This window comes from Anolis sagrei, chromosome 6, assembly GCF_037176765.1.
Source record: "Anolis sagrei isolate rAnoSag1 chromosome 6, rAnoSag1.mat, whole genome shotgun sequence".
Classification (NCBI taxonomy): domain Eukaryota; kingdom Metazoa; phylum Chordata; class Lepidosauria; order Squamata; family Dactyloidae; genus Anolis; species Anolis sagrei.
The window spans coordinates 35,416,838-35,436,088 of NC_090026.1; the positions used below are offsets into that span (position 1 = coordinate 35,416,838).

Genomic DNA, 19,251 nt, shown 5'->3' on the forward strand with positions numbered 1-19,251 from the left:
GCGGAATGAGGCTGACATTTGGACATTTCTGAAATATCCCCCTTGGTCTTATCAAAACCCTTACACTTAAAGATAAATGCTAACATCTGCCATATTTTTTGACATTTACCTTATTATATAGTATTTTCTATTCAGTATCATTGTGGTAGGCCTAGCTTTTTGAAACAACACAAAACCTCAGTCTTCTATATTTATGATATGTAAGCTTTGACTGTATGTACAATGTCAGTAGAGCTATTTTTGTCATCAATCTCTGCATCAACAGCTATGTATCTTTAAAATAAATATTTATTTGTAATATAAAAGAAACACCTTAGAAAGAAAAAGCACAATAGTAGGCATGTTTATTCCATAGTCCAATTCTTAATTCTTACTCCATGGGAAATTTGCACAAGATTATAGTCATTTTATTTATTTCGTATCAAAAGTATTGCATAAATTAGTATAAAACTGATAGAAAATAAAAGGTTTACAGGTGGCTAAATTTCTTTTGACCAAAAACGGGCAACAGAAACAGCATTGTCTATAGCCTCCAACAATTCTTCCTCTGTACATGAGGTAGGGCATAGTGGACAAGCATACAGACGCGGAGTTGTCTGTTCTGCTCCACAGTCACAAGGTGTGGGATTCTTTTAGGTAGTGCCCTTTTGCCAGATATTACAATCATAATATCTACAGTCATCATCATATTATTATTACCATCTATTGGTGGAGACTCAGTGACATGCATCGAAACAAAAATTAAAAGGGGAAAAACTTTTCTGAGCAGAAATGAAAAAAATGTGAGGATAAAATGTGCCACAAACACTTATTTTAAAAAATGCACAGTGATTCGTTTGTTTTATGACACACCAACTTTCATGTACAAAATCCACAAAGTAAAGATAAAGTTTTCTCCGACATTAAGTCTAGTCATGTCCGACTCTGGAGAATGATGCACATCTCCATTTCTAAGTCAAAGAGCTGGCGCTGTCCGTAGACACCTCAAAGGTCATGTGGCCAGTATGACTGCATGGAGTACTGTTATCTTTCTGCGGAAGCGGTACCTATTGATCTACTCAAACTTGCATGATCTACTCAAACTTGCATGTTAGGTTGGCTGAAGCTAGGCCTAACAGTGGGATTCCGGATCATCTCCCCAGATTTGAACCACTAATCTTTCAGTCAGCAAGTTCAGCAGCTCAGCTGTTTAACCTGCTGCATCACCAGGGGACCTAAAATCCATAAATGCAGCCTTAATCAGAATATGGCAAAAGATATGTGGATTTTTGCCATTAAACTTGTGATATTCACACAGTGGAGACAAAGCGTAGTAGTGGGGCTAAGGTACAAACTGTATTTGCACCCCTACATATTTAGAAGTGGAAATTATCCGAAAGCCTGCATTAAGCCACCTCCCACCCAAATATATTGTTAATGCATGCCCTCCAACTGTTGGCAAGGACAGTCTTGATTAATCCTCTGTCATCCCATTCTTTCAGTTGCTTTTAAGTTGTCTCAATTTCTCTGTCTTCCTTCCACTTTCCGCACTGCCTTTGTTGGAAACTGGGGGTGGATCTACACTGCCATATATTCCAGATAATCAAAGCAAATAATCTGGATTTTACATGGCAGTGTAGATGAGGCTTGAGGTGTCAAAATAGTTTGCATTTAACACAACTGTATTCACTTGTTATTCATGACTGTTTTTAATACATCTTATTGTTTACCGCTTTGGGGGCCGTGGTGAACTATGAATAAAAACAATGGTTTAAAAACATAAATATATGGGCACAGGAAGAGATCTCCAATCCAATGACAAGATAGCACAGAAAAATAAAGTAGGGTACAAGGTGAACTTGAGAATGTAGGAGAAAGGAAAGCCAAAAACCCATCTACACGGAAGAAAGAGGCAAATAATAATAATAAAAAGAACTGTCACACTATGTCAGATGGAGTCTCCAGAATATGCTCCAACAGCAAAAAGCAGTGCAAACCGGCACAGTGCAAGCAACATGCAGAGGGAATTCACACGCACACACAAATCTATAAGTATATTTATATGTGTGAATGTTTGTACCTGAAAGTTGCATGGGGACCAGGTTACTATGTCTTGAATAAACACAGGGACACAAAATGTACAAATGTTTTGGGACGTTAAACAGAAAACTCTTATTTGGCGTGAAAAGCTGCTCTGTGCCTCTTTAACATCTTCATCATATTGTATGTGTTTGTGTATGTGCCTTTGCTAGTCAATTTATGGTGACCCCAAGTATTTCATAGGATTTTCTAAAAGAAGGAAAACAAAGATGGTTTGCAAGTTCCTTCCTATGAAATATTACATAGAATACCTGGTACTTGTTGTCAGGCTACCATCAAAGTACTAACCAGAGCTGACCTTTATAAGCTTCCAAGATCAGATGAGGTCTGGTACCTTTAGGCCAGTGGTTCTCAACCTGGGGTCCCCAGATATTTTTTGCCTACAACTCCCAGAAATCCCAGGCAGTTTACCAGCTGTTAGGATTTCTGGGAGTTGAAGGCCAAAAACACCTAGGGACCCCAGGTTGAGAACCACTGTTTTAGGCTATTTAGGCCTTCACTGCATAGTATATGATAGGCTGATGTAAGTTGTTTTAGTTGTTTGTTACTAAAAACAAAACTTGTGTTTTTAGTAGGATTTTTCTCTTTGTGGGCAATTACTTGGAGGAAAAGGGGTTGACAGTAGTAATAGTAGTAGTGGTAGTAGTAAAAATAGACTTGTCAAGATTTTTTTTTTTGGCAAAGCGCTATTACCACCACCTACTGGCTTCTATAGAAAAGGCTTTAAAATGGAAAGAAGGAAAAATCCCACCAATTCAACTAAATTGCCAATTTCTAAAAAATACCAAGGAACAGACCACAAAGTACAATTGAAATCACTCACATGAACTCCTTTTTCAGAGAGGAAACAGTTTTTTTTTTCTCTTTCTCTCCCTTCCCTATAACCAGGCCAGTCCCAGGTAACATGAGTTACAATATTGCCAAACCCACATTTGATCAATTTCTGCTTGTCCAAGGGCTCCTGTCCTTTAAAAACCTGTCTAAAAAAGCAACGTTGGGAGTTACTTGTACAGAAAGCTTATATGAAAAGATTACACGAGTCCTGTTCCTTATTTTATCTGGCATACCTAAGTAATAACAATAATTCAACCACCAACACAATCAAATAGTATAGGAAGAATGAGGTGAGCAAGAAAATAATTTCATAACTGGACAAATTTACTTCTTGAAGTACAGCTCTCAGAATTCCACAGTCAACGTGACTACTGGGAATTATCTAAAAATGAAATTTCCCTTGCTTTGGATTATTCATGTACACTGAGTTGAATGCCGGCCATATACTATGTAGTAACTTCTCAAACACTCCCTTGGTAATCTGCTCAACTATATTGTCTTGCTAAAATAGAAAGAGAAGGAGAACACTGCCTAATCTCTCTAGCAACCTCATCACAAAGGGCTAAATCTGGCAGCATGCAGCAGTTTAACCTAGGTCATCCATGCAGCCCGCCGGCTCCCATCGAACGATGTTGGCAGGGCTCTGTGAGTAAAGTGACAACACAGGAGGCTTCCCATGTTGCCACTGTAATCCATGGGAGAAGCTGTGCGACTGATGCTTCCCCTCATGGGATCACCCTTAACTGGAGTCAGGCGAAGCAAGGTCCTGGGTGTCCCCCCCCCCCCCCAATGACATGGATCAATCCCTGGGGCCATGTGACAAGGTTACTAATTTCTGATCACACAGAAGTGTGATCACATCTTTATCACTCAGGAAGAAGAAGGCGAAGATAACCAAGTTATGGCAATCTGCAATAACCTATTCATTTATTTGTTTATTTTATTTCATTCATATGCTGTCTTTCTCCAAAGACTGGAACCCAAGGCAGCTTCCAGAAATAGTAGAATAACCAATCATTTGGAAATGGGTTATCTGAATTCTCAAAACACCTAACATTAATCTATCTACCTAAAAAACAAAATAGGCAGAAGGAAAAACCAAGACATTTCACTGAAGTTGAATATCAAGAGGCATATAGCAATTCATTGGATTCATTGTCATCTCATGTTGTGATGCTTACTAGAATCAATGAAAAAAAGATAAAAGGGACAAACAATTGATACATTCATGGAGAATGAGTCAACTGACAGCTACTGGCGTTACGGTGGCAGGACTGGACTTTTGAGTAGGATTCTAGGGCCCACTCGGCAGGAAAATTCCCAAATATGACAAGCAAGGCAAGGCTGACAATAAACAACAGGGAGCGTCTGCTTCCTAAATGTTGCCCTGCTTTTGAATATCTCAAGGCAGTTGGCTGGTCACTGTTGGAATGCTGAGTTTGGCAGACCTTTGATCTGAGTCAGGACTGTGATTCATGTGTCGTTCTGACTAATATCTTGGGAAGCCCACAATTTCCTGAGGCTTTTACAGACAAGCTATTAATAATCTGTATGACAAATACTGAAAAAGTGTTAACTGAAAAATATTTCCCTCAAATGTTCAGCATCCCAGAGGAAACCAGCCCAATTTTTTTTTTATTTTTCAAAGGACTTCATCACACACAGTAAAATCAGCATTTCTACACATTTAAGAAACAGCTACTGATGGAGCCCTTCACACAATGCAAGCTTGTACTGTGAGTTACAGGTACTTTGCCGTCTCTAAAATGTGGTTTTTCCGACTATTCCTAAATTGATCGATAATCAACTTCATTTTAAATTCCCCACATAGAGATGGGTAAAAAACATCAAATTTAACATGTGATAGGAATTCACCACTGCCCACTTGTAAATGTAATGATGATGCTGTTCTAGAGGGAGGAACCGAGATGGGCGGTCTAGATTCTTCTTCTGCCATAATATTTTTGGGAACAAGGAAGAAGGAATGATAATTTATTATCTTTTTGTTATCAATGTAAATTCAATAGTTAGTTTTGAATTGAGAGGTACTTATGAAGAGAAATAATAAAATCAGAATAATTATAAAATCAGAATAATTATAAAAATTAGAAGAAATCTTGTCTAATGATATTATGTTAAAAAATACTTCCTCGAGAGGATTTTTTTCAAATTAAAGATATCAGGGGAGGCTACAATAGGAGAAGAAATATGTCTCCCGTGTGACAGGAAGGCAAGCAGATAATTTGAAAAGAAAGCTAAATGAAGGAAAAGTTGTGATGGGGTAGGAAAATAATTTGTTTAATTTTCAAACAGGGGTTGCGAAGCTTAAGGGAAAAACTATGATCCCCAACACATTGTTGGAGCATGCAAGGAATCAGTGTGTGTGTGAGTGTGCATCAACTGCAAAATGAGATGTATGAAGCTGATTGGTCAGGCAATGCCCAAGGAGCAGGCTGAGCTTGGGACTTTTGGTTACTGTTACATTTTTGTTCAGGCTTGAGCTATGCAGGTGCAGTGAGAAAAGAAGAGAGAGGGCGAGAGGTACAGTGTTTGGAGTGTGCTCTTGCTTCATGAGCTGCTGAAGGAGTTTATCCACAAGGATAAATAAATACCATTTTAAATCACTCATAAAAGGACATTATGTGAGTTGACGCAACTGATCACATTGTACATATGTAAATGAGTAAACTACTTGTTATTTATTGTTCATCTGCATGGCATATTTTCTTTCTCTGGCAAGGCAGTGTGTGGGTTGATCAAACACAAACTACACGTGGTTTACATTACATTACACACTTTACACTACACCACACACTTTACTTATTGTGTGGGATGAAGTCCAAATAGACTGTAAAAGCCCTTTCTATTATCAAGCTAAGATTTGGGCTTTGTGCTGAATACTCATTCTGGCATGGTGAAGGCACAAGGAAGATAGTAAGAAAGGGCATCTGGAATACATGAAGCAGGGGAAACACAGCATGGAATCACAGAATTGCTGCAGGAACAAATTAGAAGGCCAAACAAAAGAAAACCATTCGTTCACTAGTACTCCACAAATAGATCATCTCATTGAATGGAAGTCCTGTACTTAGAACAGGAAAGCTGAATTCTGTAGACATGGTACTGGCACAGTTCTGAAATTCATTTTTGAAATAAATCATTGAGGATAGAAACTTTCAATTTAATGTTTCACAAATTTAAATTTTTGTCTATGGGATAATTCAGGAGAAACCCTCTTCCAACCTAGTCGGGAGTGATTTGAGCAATTCTGACTTCCCATCCCTGCCCCACTCTCACCTTTCAGGTCTGTCAAGGTGTCTCCCACTTGCTTAAGCACCAGGGACTTCTCCTCCAGCTCTTGTGCAGAGATAAGTCGGTGATTGTGGGTCAAATCTTTCAGGATCCTTTCCACTGACTTCTCTAGGTCACTGGAAGCAAACAAAGACACCATCAAAAACAATCCTGAGAGAAGGAAATGAAGCAGGCTTAGAGATTATCCTCTCTTCCTTCAAAGATAACAAGAGGAGAAAACAAAATAACAGTTACAAAATTATCCATCTTGTACTTAGATGGCTGCTGATTCCACATTATTGATGTTAAGTTCCTTCTCTATCACATCTTTCTAAACAATTCAAAACACATTTTGCTACAGCAAGTTAGAGTGCTTGGTTGTATGGATGACATGGGTATAAATGAGTCTGTAGTGGCTGCTCTCAGACTGTAGGCATTAATCTGAATGGAGGTTGGGCTGACCATGTCCGTTGCTCTTCTCAGCAAGTTTTTTTTTTATTTGAGGGGTTCTTAGGATTTATTTGGCTGCTAAAGAAGGAGCCATATGTTCCTAATTTGATTGCATGAGCATGTGTGGCTAGAGCCTCCCGCAAGCAACCCAAGAATGAGACACACGCTATATTGGGATAACAAATGGCCACAACTTGTTTATTGCTTACAGAAAAGACACAGGGTTGGCAGCCATGCATGGGTCCTGGATCCATTAACCAGGCAGCCCGCTGCTGTCTGATACCGCTTAACCATTCGGGGGGGGGGGGTGCTGCTATTACCGACTGGCACAATACCGAGATCCAAACACCGTTGCACCCTGGAGAACCACCAGACCTTTCCCCTACTCTATAGGCAAGTCAGATGTAGGGCCCATGCCGCATGCCATTGAGTTATGACAAAGGAACAATGCTCAACAAAACCATGAAACTCAAACCGCATTTATAGAGGGTGGGTGGGCTGGGTCACAGGAAAGGCACACTGCCCGACAAAGCCTTTCACAGCCTTTAAAAGGCTGCCCAACGCTCGTGAGGGCAGCCAGTCAGCCCATCGGGGGATGAGCAGGGGCCACCTAATCTGCTGGCCACCCAGCCGGCAGGAACTTCTCTACTGCCAAGGATTTTCAATGGCTCGTCAAAGGCTTTCATGGTCAGAATCACTGGGTTGTTGTAGGTTTATCGGGCTACAGTGTTCCCTCACTACTTTGTGATTCGCTTTTAGCACACTCGCTGTTTCGTAGGTTTTTAAAAATATAAATAAAAATATAAAATATTTACATCCAGTGGAGGCCAGGGACCCTGGAAGTGCAGTGACCTGAGATGCAGCGGGGAAGGCCTGCCTCCCTGGCCTGCTGCTGCTAGCTCCAGAGGCTCTTCAGGGGTCTGCAGAGGCCAGAGAGGCAGGTAGGCGCCCTTGGGATGGGCTGGGAGGCAGGTAAGGAAGCGCAGGTAAGAAAATAATATATAAAATAATGTATAAATATTAAAATTAATATGGATTTTCACTTATTGCAGGTGGTCGTGGAATGGAACCCCCACAATAAGTAAGGGAGCACTCTATATGGCCATGTTCTAGAAACATTCTCTCCTGACGTTTCACCTGCATCTATGGCATGCATCCTCAGAGGTTGTGAGGTCTGTTGGAAATTAGGAATATTGGGGTATATATCTGTGGAATGTCCAAGGTGGGAGAAAGAACTCTTGTCTGTTGGAGATAGGAGTTAATGTTTCAATTGGCCACCTTGATTAGCATTTGATGGCCTGGCAGTTTTTAGGTATCGTTGTTAGTGTCTGGGGGAATCCTATGTTGAGAGGTGATTAGTTGTCCCTGATTGTTTCCTGTCTGGAGTTCCCCTGTGTTAGAGTGTTGTTTTACTGTTATAATTTTAGAGTTTTTAATACTGGAATTCAGATTTTGTTTATTTTCATGGTTTCCAACAGACCTCACAATCTCTTAGGATGCTTTCCATAGATGCAGGCAAAACGTCAGGAGAGAATGTTTCTAGAACGTGGCCATATAGCCCAAAAAAACTACAACCATCCATTTTCACACTGTAGCTTATCTTCTTTTTAGTTATATATGTTCCAAAACTTATTTGTAAGCTGCCCTGAATCCCAAGCAATGGCCAATGAATATTATGCGTACATGTAAACAGAGGATTAGACCGGAAAAAAAAAGTAACCATTCTACGGTTGTCTCTATGATGTAGAAAGAAATGAGAATTACAAAAACAGAAACTGTGATAGTGATAACAATGGGTGATTTCACCCGCCCTCACATTGACTGGATAAGCATACATTTGTATCATTACAACGAGGCAACAGTATTAGATCCGATAAACTGTTGCAACTTAGAACAGTTAGCCATTGAACAGCCACAAAAAGAAGCTTTTCTTGAGTTAATCCTAAATTATAACCAGAAGCTGGCATGTGAGAAATTGCACAGAAAGTTTGACCCAGGCATGTTTAAATTTCAAAAGTGAGGATTTCTTTGAAAAATGAGGCGATTAGTTAGAAAGAAGCTGAAAGGAGCAACTAAGAAGGTCAAATCCCTTCAGCAAGGCTTGGAGGTAATTGAAAACTATTATAATACGGGCTCAAATAACACGTGTGCCATAAATTGGGGTAGGGAAGAAAGCATACTGAAGTTGAAAAGCTTCTCAGGGTCATTAAAAAGCCAAGTTCGGGAAGTTACAAAAGTAAAATAACTTCTTGGTAATGCAATCCTAAGAAGTCTTAGTGGATATATTTGCATAAAATGGCAAATCAGGATTCTAAGTAATGGAGGGTAGTGCAGCGGGTTAAACTGCTGAGCTGCTGAACTTGCTGACCAAAAGGTTGGCGGTTTGAATCCAAGGAGCGGAGTGAGCTCTTACTGTTAGGCCCAGCTTCTGCCAACCTAGCAGTTCGAAAACATGCCAATGTGAGTAGATCAATAAGGGAAGGTAACGGCGCTCCACGCAGTCATGCTGGCCACATGACCTTGGAGGTGCCTATGGACAACACTGGCTCTTTGGCTTAGAAATGAAGATGAGCACCACTCCCTAGAATTGGACACGACTAGACTTAATGTCAGGGGAAACCTTTACCATATATGAGAAAATGCAGTGGATGGGGATGCCAATACTTTGCCCCAAGACACTCTGGGGTTTGCATAGATGGCCAAGTTTAACCTCCCCACAAGCAAACACACAAATAAACTAGAGTTGACTGTAAAAGCTAAACATGGAAGGGAGGTTACCAATCTGATAAGCAAATTGCCTAAACTGGAGAATGATATAACAAGGACTGATCAGAGGTGCAAAGGACATCCATCTCTGGGGCTGCATGCAACCTTGTCTCTTCCAGATTCCTTTGAATACCCTTTTTTGGGGGCAGAATAAAAGGTGAAGTGGAAGCATGAAAGGCACTCGCTCTCCCTTCTCATTTAGCCAAAAGGAGTCTTGTATTTTCTGTAGGTTGTCATCAACAGAATATATGTGCAAATGTTATGCTAAAATTATACCCGTCTGTTGGCTAAAATTAAGAGTTGCAATCGGAATATGAAAAGGTTAATCAATGAATCATACTAATTTTAGCTGATTGTGCTATTAATTACATTTGCATATGAGTAAGACACTACTTCAGAATCAAACAGTATATGGTTTTTTATACATACATATAGCCTAACTAGCATCATTACAAAAGTGTGAACAGATGATGGATGGATGTGTGCACATACATACATATTACTGAATATATCTCCTTCATGATTAATCGAGGGTCACACTTATCAGCTGATCAAGCTAATATTAATATCAGCAATTACCTGGGAATAATTCCCTTTGAGCTCACTTCTGATTAGACCAGTTCAGGACTCCATTGTTATAAGTTACAATCAATTAATGTAGCAACAGGAGCCATGGTGTTGCTATGGGTTAAACCCTTGGGCTGGCTGAACTGCTGACCTGAAGGTCGGTGGTTCAAATCCGCGAGACGGGGTGAGCTCCTGTCTGTTAGCTCCAGCTTCTCAAGCAGGACATAGGAGAAGTCTCCCACAGGATGGTAACACATCTGAGTGTCCCCTGGGCAACGTCTCTGTAGACGGCCAATTCGCTCACACCAGAAGTGACTTGCAGTTTCTCAAGTCGCCTCTGACATGATAAAACAAATTAATGTGGCAAATTAAGTTAGCCCTACTGAAAAACTCAAATGCAGGAAATATAGTGAATTATCATGAACAACTCTCCCTTTTTATTTATTTCTCAATCAGTATGAAATGGGATCTCATAGACCTTAGAGCAGGGGTACTCAAACTAAGGCCTGAGGGCCGGATGCGGCCCTCCAAGGTCATTTACCCGGCCCTCGCTCAGGGTCAACTTCAGACTGAAACGCCTTGAAAGCACACAACAACAACAATCCTATCTCATCAGCCAAAAGCAGGCACACACTTCCCATTGAAATACTAATAAATTTATATATTTTTAAATTGTTCTCCATTTTAATTATTGTATTGTTTTAAAGGTTTTTTGCACTACAAATAAGATATGTGCAGTGTGCATAGGAATTGATTCATGCTTTTTTCAAATTATAAACTGGCCCTCCACCAATTTGAGACACTGTGATCTGGCCCTCTGTTTAAAAAGTTTGAGGACCCCTGCCTTAGAGACTAACAAAGAGAATTAAGTTGGTAGCATAAGCTTTCATAGACTTAGTCTGTTTTGTATTATGCTCAAAGTGAACTAGATCTATATAATTTATAATTACCAGCTGAGAAGAAATAGTATAGATGACAGCACGTAGTACAGAACAATTTTAGGAAATTCTGAGACTTATGAGGCTGGTGCCATTCACAAATGTGAAAGTAACCCTGTTTTTTTGCAAAACTTTAACAAACAGCAAGAGTATGGAAGGAAGGACAATGACATGGTGGGATTTATCTATACATATGTATATATTTACTTACAATCATAAAATCAGAGTTGGAAGAGACCTCATGGGCCATCCTGTCCAACCCCTTGCCAAGCAGGACAATGGTGTTCAAAGCACCCCCAACAGATGGTCATCCAGCCTCTGTTTAAAAGCCTCCATAGAAGGAGCCTCCACCACACTTCGGGGTAGAGAGTTCCACTGCTGAACAGCTCTCACAGTCAGAAAGTTCTTCCTAATGTTCAGATGGAATCTCCTTTCCTGTAGTTTGAAGCCATTGCTCTGCGTCCTAGTCTCCAGGGCAGCAGAAAACAAGCTTGCTTCCTCCTCCCTATGACTTCCTCTCACATATTTATTAGGGCTGTGTAACCATGGAAAAATTTGTTTCTAAACTCGATTCGTTTTTAGGGGTTTTTTGCGTTTCGTTTTTTAAAAGAATTCTGAAATTTTCCTTTAAAAAAGTTCAAAATATACGAAATTTCGTAAAATTACGAAACAATTACGAAATGATTTCGAAACAATTACGAATCGATTTGTTAATGGCGGATGCGATTGCGCAATATGCTAAAAAACCCTCCAAATGGGTCAGGGGGAACTTCTGAAGCTTCCCTCTCCCTCGGTTGTTGACTGTTGGCGTGATAATTTATTTTTTATCACTGATAAAACAAACAACAACCCTAAAACTTGCACCAGACATACGGAAATAATTACGAAACAATTACGAAACGATTTCGAAACAATTACGAATCGATTACGAAACAATTACGAAACAATTACGAAATAAATTGAAAAAATTTGTTTCGATTTTTAATTACTCCTGCATGGCTCAATATCGGATCGTAAGCTAATTTAAATACGAATTAATAACGAATTACGAAATTAACGAACGAAACTGCCCAACCCTAATATTTATACATAGCTATCGTGTCTCCTCTCAGTCTTCTCTTCTTCAGACTAAACATGCCAAGTTCTTTAAGCTGCTCTTCATAGGGCTTGTTCTCCAGACCCTTGATCATTTTAGTCGCCCTCCTCTGGACACATTCCAGCTTGTCAACATCTCCCTTCAATTGTGGTACCCAGAATTGGACACAGTATTCTAAGTGTGGTCTAACCAAGGCAGAATAGAGGGGTAGCATGACTTCTCAGAACAAACAGAAGATTGAAGTGGTAGTATAAATCCTAATCTTCCACGTAGGATCTGGATGGGGTGTGAGATGTGTATGTTTTGTGTTGTACTATTAAGCAAGTATCAATGCATTCAGTGGGATTTACTTCCTAATTAGTAAATTCAGGACTTCAGCCTCAGATTGTTGCACTGAGTAATCCTCTGTTTTCTCCTTTCTTTTGGATTCATCCAATTTCTCCTCAATTGTCTCTTTTTATAACCAATTTCTTGATAATGAGGGGAAGGCTGAGTTGTTTTATTTGATATCATATAAACATCTGTTTGCTTGTTACAATTGTAACTGTATGTATTACAAAAAACAAACAAACCCCACAATGTAAAGTCGTTCATGAGCCTCTTTTTCATAAATTCAACAGACCTTTCCAAATCTCTATTCTAGTTGCTGCAAGGGGACAAAACCAATTGTATTCCAACATAGTGTTTGGTGTTACTGAGTTGAATAATCACTTAGAAAAATAAAGTATGGGTCTTTTATGCTCTCCAGCTGTCTTGATTTGACAAGTACAGTTCTGATTAATCTGTCGTCATCGTATTTTTTTCAACAGGGTCGCTGGTTTCCTCTTTGTCCTCAGCATATTTCCACTGCCGCAATCTGAATTCAAAATTGCAGAAGCAATTTCCACTAAATTAGTGCATCAAAAAGGAAAGGAGGAAGTAGAATCTTCTCCTTTTCAGTAGACTCAGGCAAAAGCAAATTGCTGCAACTGCTAACCATTTGCGTTTATGTCATTATGAATAACATTTGCCACTTTGACCACACTCTGGTGGTCCTTGGCCAAATACTGTATTTCTTAGATTATAAGTTGCACCCCTCACCACATAGAGTTGAAAGAGACTCCATGAGCCATCCAGCCCACATTCAAAGCACTCCTGACAGATGGCTATCCAGCATTTGCTTAAAAGGTAAAGGTAAAGATTGTCCCCTCACATTAAGTCCAGTTGTGTCTGTCTCTGGGGTGTGGTGCTCATCTCCATTTCTAAGGCGAAGAGCTGGCGTTGTCCATAAACACCTCCCAGGTCATGTGGCCGGTATGACTGCATGGAGCGCCATTATCTTCCCGCCGGAGTGGTACCTATTGATCTACTCACATTTGTATGTTTTCGAACTGCTAGGTTGGCAGAAGCTGGGGCTGACAGCGGAAGCTCACACCGCTCCCTGGAATCGAACCTGCAACCTTTCAGTCAACAAGCTCAGCAGCTCGGCACTTTAACCTGCTGTGCCACCAGGGGCTCAGCCTTTGCTTAAAAGCCTCCAAAGAAGAAACCTCTACCACACTTCATGGCAGAGAGTTCCACTGCTGAACAGCTCTCACAGTTAGGAAGTTCTTCCTAATTCTTCCCTCTTTTCCTGTAATTTGAAGCGATTGTTCCGCATCCTAGTCTCCAGGGCAGTAGAAAACAAGCTTGCTCCCTCCTCCCTATGACTTCTCCTCACATATTTATACATGGCAATCATGTCTCCTATCAGTCTTCTCTTTTGCAGAATAAACATGCCAAGCTCTTTAAGTCGCTCCTCATAGGGCTTGTTCTCCAGACCCTTGATCATTTTAGTCATCCTTTTCTGGACACATTCCAGCATGTCAACATCTTTCTTAATACAAATGCATCTAAAAATGGAAGTCTTACAACTATAAGTTCCATCTTGTCTCCCGCATATATCATCAGCTGGGGATCCCTCCCCCCAGCACCAACTGCCACTCTGGGCCAGAGTGAAGAGAGAGGGAGCCAGGGAACAGTTTCACCTTGTCTCCTGTGCAATGCTAATAATATAATATAATATAATATAATATAATATAATATAATAAATATAAGAAATATAATGTATTGTATATACATATAATATTTATAATATTATAATGTAATGCAATATAATAATATGATATTATAATTATATATTTATATTACATGTAATATTACTAATAATATTACAATATAATGGTATAGTACAATATAGTAATATTTAATACCGATATTGTACTATGCTAATAATATAATATATTGTATGTATATATATTTTGTAAGCCATTCTGAGTCCCTTTCGGGGTGAGAAGGGAGGCATATAAATGTAATAAATAAATAAGTCTTGCAACTATATATTTTTTTGCATTGGTGATACTAAAATTAGTGTGTGTCTTACAATCTACGTCACCTTAGAATCAAAAAACTATGGTACATTTCAGTTTTCATCTGTGAAATTCTAGAGAATATGTGCTTGCAGAAGTTGCTTTTTAGACTATGATTTCCAGAAACCTCCAACCCTGAGGATGTTTGATTTCAAAGTGTTGCGTATTTAAAGTGTTGTGTAAGTTCAAGCCCTATCCTATCATTGGATCTACCAGAAGGGCTCACAAAGACAAGTGTACCTATCTGGTTCTGGCCAATTGCTCACTCTGCTCAGTTTTCTGCCCTATACAAACCACATACAGACATTTTTCCCTGGCAGAATCCTCACTTTAGCTGCTGGGTTATGAGCTCTTCCTCATTGAGGTAACGGAGACGCTCCTCCTCCACCATGGAGCGTTGCCGCTGCAATGGATCCTCCTGTTTGCGCATGGTGTCCGTCACCCGCACACTGATCTCGGTCTCAGTCCGCCGCAGCATAGTCTTCACTGTTTCTTGATTCTGAATCTGAAAAAGAGATGAGGGAAAAGAAGGTGAGAGTGCTACAAGAGAAGCATTTGCAGATTAATTTTCTCATCATGCACCAGAGCCACTGGAGAATGAGAAAATGAAAAAAAAATCCACAACTGTGTTTCCTGGAATATATCTGAAGAATATCTCAAATCACCCGATGTTCTCTCCAATGTGGATCAATTACCTTGTGGTGTGTACTGCAGAGTTTGATAAGAACTTGCAAGAATTCACACATTTTTTTTCATTCAGAGAGGAAAGAAATATTGGAGGAAGGGAAACAAAGAGATTTATTTATTCAGGCAGTGATTTGAGTCCTTTGACTGCTTTATCTTAGAAGTCAGTGTTTGAACTTTGGCACATGTTTGTAGTGCTACTAAATTAGGAGGCTCCCTTCTCCTCCTCCTCTTCCTCTCCTTTTACAATTACATTTTTGGCAGGTATTTATTATTTATTTATTTATTTATTATTTGCACTTGTTAACCGCCACTCTCAGCCCGAGGGCGACTCGTGGCGGTGTACAGAACATAGAACATAAAGACAACAGTTTACAATAGATCAGGACCATAACACACATCTTACTAATACACAGCTAATTAAACTAAAAATCCGCTTCGTCTTGTTTGGGGTCACCATCAATCTCGTAGTCATAATCCATTCCGGTGGTCATTCCAAAAACATAGCACTATGGGAACACATAGCACAGGTACACTATGATTCTCTCCCAGGCTGGCAATAGCTCCATTTTGGCAGTGTCTTTCCCTACTGAAATTGGCTGGTGTATACACCTAAAATTAATTTGGATTTTTAACACACACATACACACACACACATAAGTGAAAGTACAGATATTTAGATAAAAATGTAATGTTCGTTTGTGGGATTTACATAACTCAAAACCACTGGATGAATTGCCATCAAATTTGGACACAATACACCTATCAGGCCATCGAGCGACCATCACTCAATAAACGATTTTGTCATTTGGGAGTTGTAGTTGCTGGGATTTGTAGTTCACCAACAATCAAAGAACATTCTGAACTCCACCCATGATGGAATGGAACCAAACTTGGCACACAGAAGTCACATGACCAACAAAAAATACTGGAAGGGTTTAGTGGGCACTGACCTTGAGTTTTGGAGTTATAGTTTACCTACACGCAGAGAACACTGTGGACTCAAACAATGAAGGATCTAGACAAAAATTGGCAAGAATACTCCATATGCCCAAATATGAACACAAATGGAGTTTGGGGGAAATAGACCTTGTCGTTTGGGAGTTCTTGCCGGGATTTATAGTTCACCTACACTTAAAGAGCATTCTGAACCCCACCTACTATAGAATTGGGACCAAACTTTCCACACAGAACCCCCATGACCAACAGAAAATACTGTGTTTTCTGGTGGTCTCTGATGACCTTTCTGACACCCCCTTGCGACATCTCCCCCCCCCCCCGGGGTCCCGACTCCCAGGATGAGAAACTCTACCTTAAGGCCAGCCAGTCCAACACCCTTCACCAGGGCAAGAAAACATAACCAAAGCCCTCCTGACAAAGAGCCATCCAGCCACAGATATAGATAGATACATATGACTCTCTCTCACACACATATGTATATGACAGATATAGTATCATAGATTTGAAAGGGATCCCTAAAGAAGGATAATTCTATTTTGCATGTTCCAGAGTAGGTAAACCAAACAATCTCTACATCAACACTGACAAAGACACAGCAAAAAATACTGTTTACCTACAAGCATCAAGAAATCACATATATTAGAAACCAAAACTTTCTCCTTACTTTTCCAAATCACCAGACTGGGCCACAGCAATGTGTGGCAGGGGGTGGCTAGTTTCCTGCATAAATAGGAAGGTAAGAACTTGAGAAAGTTCATACCATCAGCGGCAGATCTAATCTGTCCTCTGAAATGTCCAATTGGAAAATCGAATCCTTATATCATGTCAGCTTTTCCAGTTGTTTCTTTTTAATTCTCCTGTCACCTGAGATTGCAACATCGATGATCCAGACTTGATTTTTTAACACGATCATGAGGTCAGGGGTATTGTGCTACAAAATTATGTCAGCCTGAATTTGGAAGTCTCATTCCCCACCAATTCTTTGTTGCAGGTTGTTGTTGTTGTTACTACTACTACTACTACTACTTAGTATTGCTGTATGGTTCTGCATATATTTCTGTATATATTTCAGATTTCAATATTAATGTCAAAAATACATAGTATGATTTTACATAAGGTTTGTGCTACATTAGAACAGTAAAGACAAATATCACTTAAGTAAAATAAACATTAAATATTAAATAACCAGAAAAATAAAATAAGGTTGGAAAAAACACAATCCTTTCAAAATTATAAATAAATAAAATGTCATAATACTTTTGTTCTAGGATGACGTCCTAACTGCAAAAACAGGACATGACCGAATGTCTTGGAATCATTTTCCATGGAATTTCTATCTGTATGTCAAAATTCTGGAGGTTTGATGGTTTTTCTCAAACTCTGCCCACCTACTTATATTTGCAGCTTCAAAGAAGAAAAGACCAGCAGGTAATTCTGCACAAATACACACGCAGCAAATAAACCCAAGTTAAGTCCTTTTTGTGCCCTCACCTAAGGTATGCCTTCCACTGGGTGAAATATCCATTACCTAAAATTTCAGGGTGTCCTCTGAGTGAAACGATCTATTTTGCAGATGACTGACACTGATAGAAAAGGGCAGCTCAGAAATGACATGGCAGGATTTCCAAAGTTCAAAAGGATCTAAGGGAGATGATAGAATGCAAGCCAGTCCCTTTTCCTCGACTCAGCTCTATTCACCGCTTTTGAGCTTCCAACAAGCTGTCACTGTTAATTATCTCTGGAGCTAAGCAATTCAGAGGAAAATGCAAGTGTGCTCCACAGTTGGGGATGGCAAGATCAGATCACTGGCTATGGATGCGCAGCTGCCATCTGGCCTTTTGTTTGGTGCCAGATACTCCAAAATAATATCACTCATCACCAAGAAGGATTTGTTTTGGTGACTGCTGCCAATGAGGATAAAAGTTAGTAGAACAGGGAAAATAAATTTGGTCTGGGAAGATATTTACATAGTTTTATTTGAAGTGGGAAGCCAATGAATTGCTTTCTCACAGATTGCAAAACAAAATGTACTGCAAAGGGAAGGAAGGAAAATCTTACACTTTTCTTCACATAATTCAGATTAGACTTTAAACTGAGTTATATGTGGTGGGGGGCACAGTAGTCTTGAGAACAGGACTTCATCAAGTGTCAAGTAAATTTATTTATTGTATCAGGAGCGAACCGAGAGTACAATTGTACTGTATTTAAAGAGCACAAAGTTTTAAAACTTGGCATTCTATTAAATGTCCTTTGACTAGTAGCTGGCCAATTCAAGTGCCTCTGGTGTTGCTTTATGAAGGTCCTCCATTGTGCATGTGGCAGGGCTCAGACTGCATTGTAGTAGGTGGTCTGTGGTTTGATCTTCTCCACACTAACATGTTGTGGACTCCACTTTGTGGCTCCATTTCTTAAGGTTGGCTCTGCATCTAATGCTGGCAGAGCACAGTCTCTTCAGTGCCTTCCAAGTCTTCTGTGTGCCCAGGAGGGGGTCTCTCATTTGGTATCAGCCATGGCTTGTGTTTCCAGGTTTTAGCCTGCCACATTTGGACTCTCGCTTGCTGAGGTGTCCCTTCGAGTATCTCTGTAGATCTTAGAAAACTATTTCTTGATTTAAGGCATTGGCCAGTGTGAGATGCAGAGCCAACCTTAGGAGCTTCTGTTCAACCATTTCAAAACTTCCTGCTTGAGCGGTGATGGCACAATCGTCAGCATAGATGAAACTCTCTGTCCCTTCTGGCAGTGGCTGGTCATTTGTGTAGATGTTGAACATGGATGGAGCAAGCATGCTCCACTGAGGCAGGCCGTTCTTCTGCTTCCGCCATCTACTTCTCTAGCCTGGAACTCAACAAAAAAGCTCCTGTTTTTTAGCAGGTTTCCTATGAGGCGGGTGAGGTGGTAATCTTTTGTGATATTATACATTTTTCTCAGGAGGAGGCGGTGGTTTACAGTATCATAAGCTGCTGACAGGTCTATGAAGACAGCTCCTGTGATCTGCTGCCTTTCAAAGCCATCTTCTATGTGCTGAGTCAGGTTCAGCACTTGTGATGTGCAGCTTTTGCCTTTCCTGAAGCAGTTTGCTGCGGAATCAGACATGGGTCTATTTTTTCCATAATTCTATGCAAAATAAGTCTTCTCCAGTGGTGTAGGATGTAGACATCCTGTGATAATGTGGCATGTCTCATTAAGAACCACATCCACT

At 40.0% G+C, this 19,251-nt stretch overlaps 1 protein-coding gene across 18 annotated transcripts in view; it reads right to left on the bottom strand.

Annotated features, from left to right (window-relative positions):
* SRCIN1 (SRC kinase signaling inhibitor 1) overlaps positions 1-19,251 on the bottom strand; it is a 443,687-nt gene that overhangs the window by 44,275 nt on the left and 380,161 nt on the right. For all 18 annotated transcript variants that reach the window (XM_067470007.1, XM_067470008.1, XM_067470015.1 and 15 more), the window contains 2 exons: positions 14,738-14,913; positions 6,211-6,341 (listed from right to left, as the gene is read on the bottom strand). In XM_067470007.1, the coding sequence (XP_067326108.1) occupies positions 6,211-6,341; positions 14,738-14,913 (307 nt within the window). The remainder of the gene's footprint in view (positions 1-6,210; positions 6,342-14,737; positions 14,914-19,251) is intronic.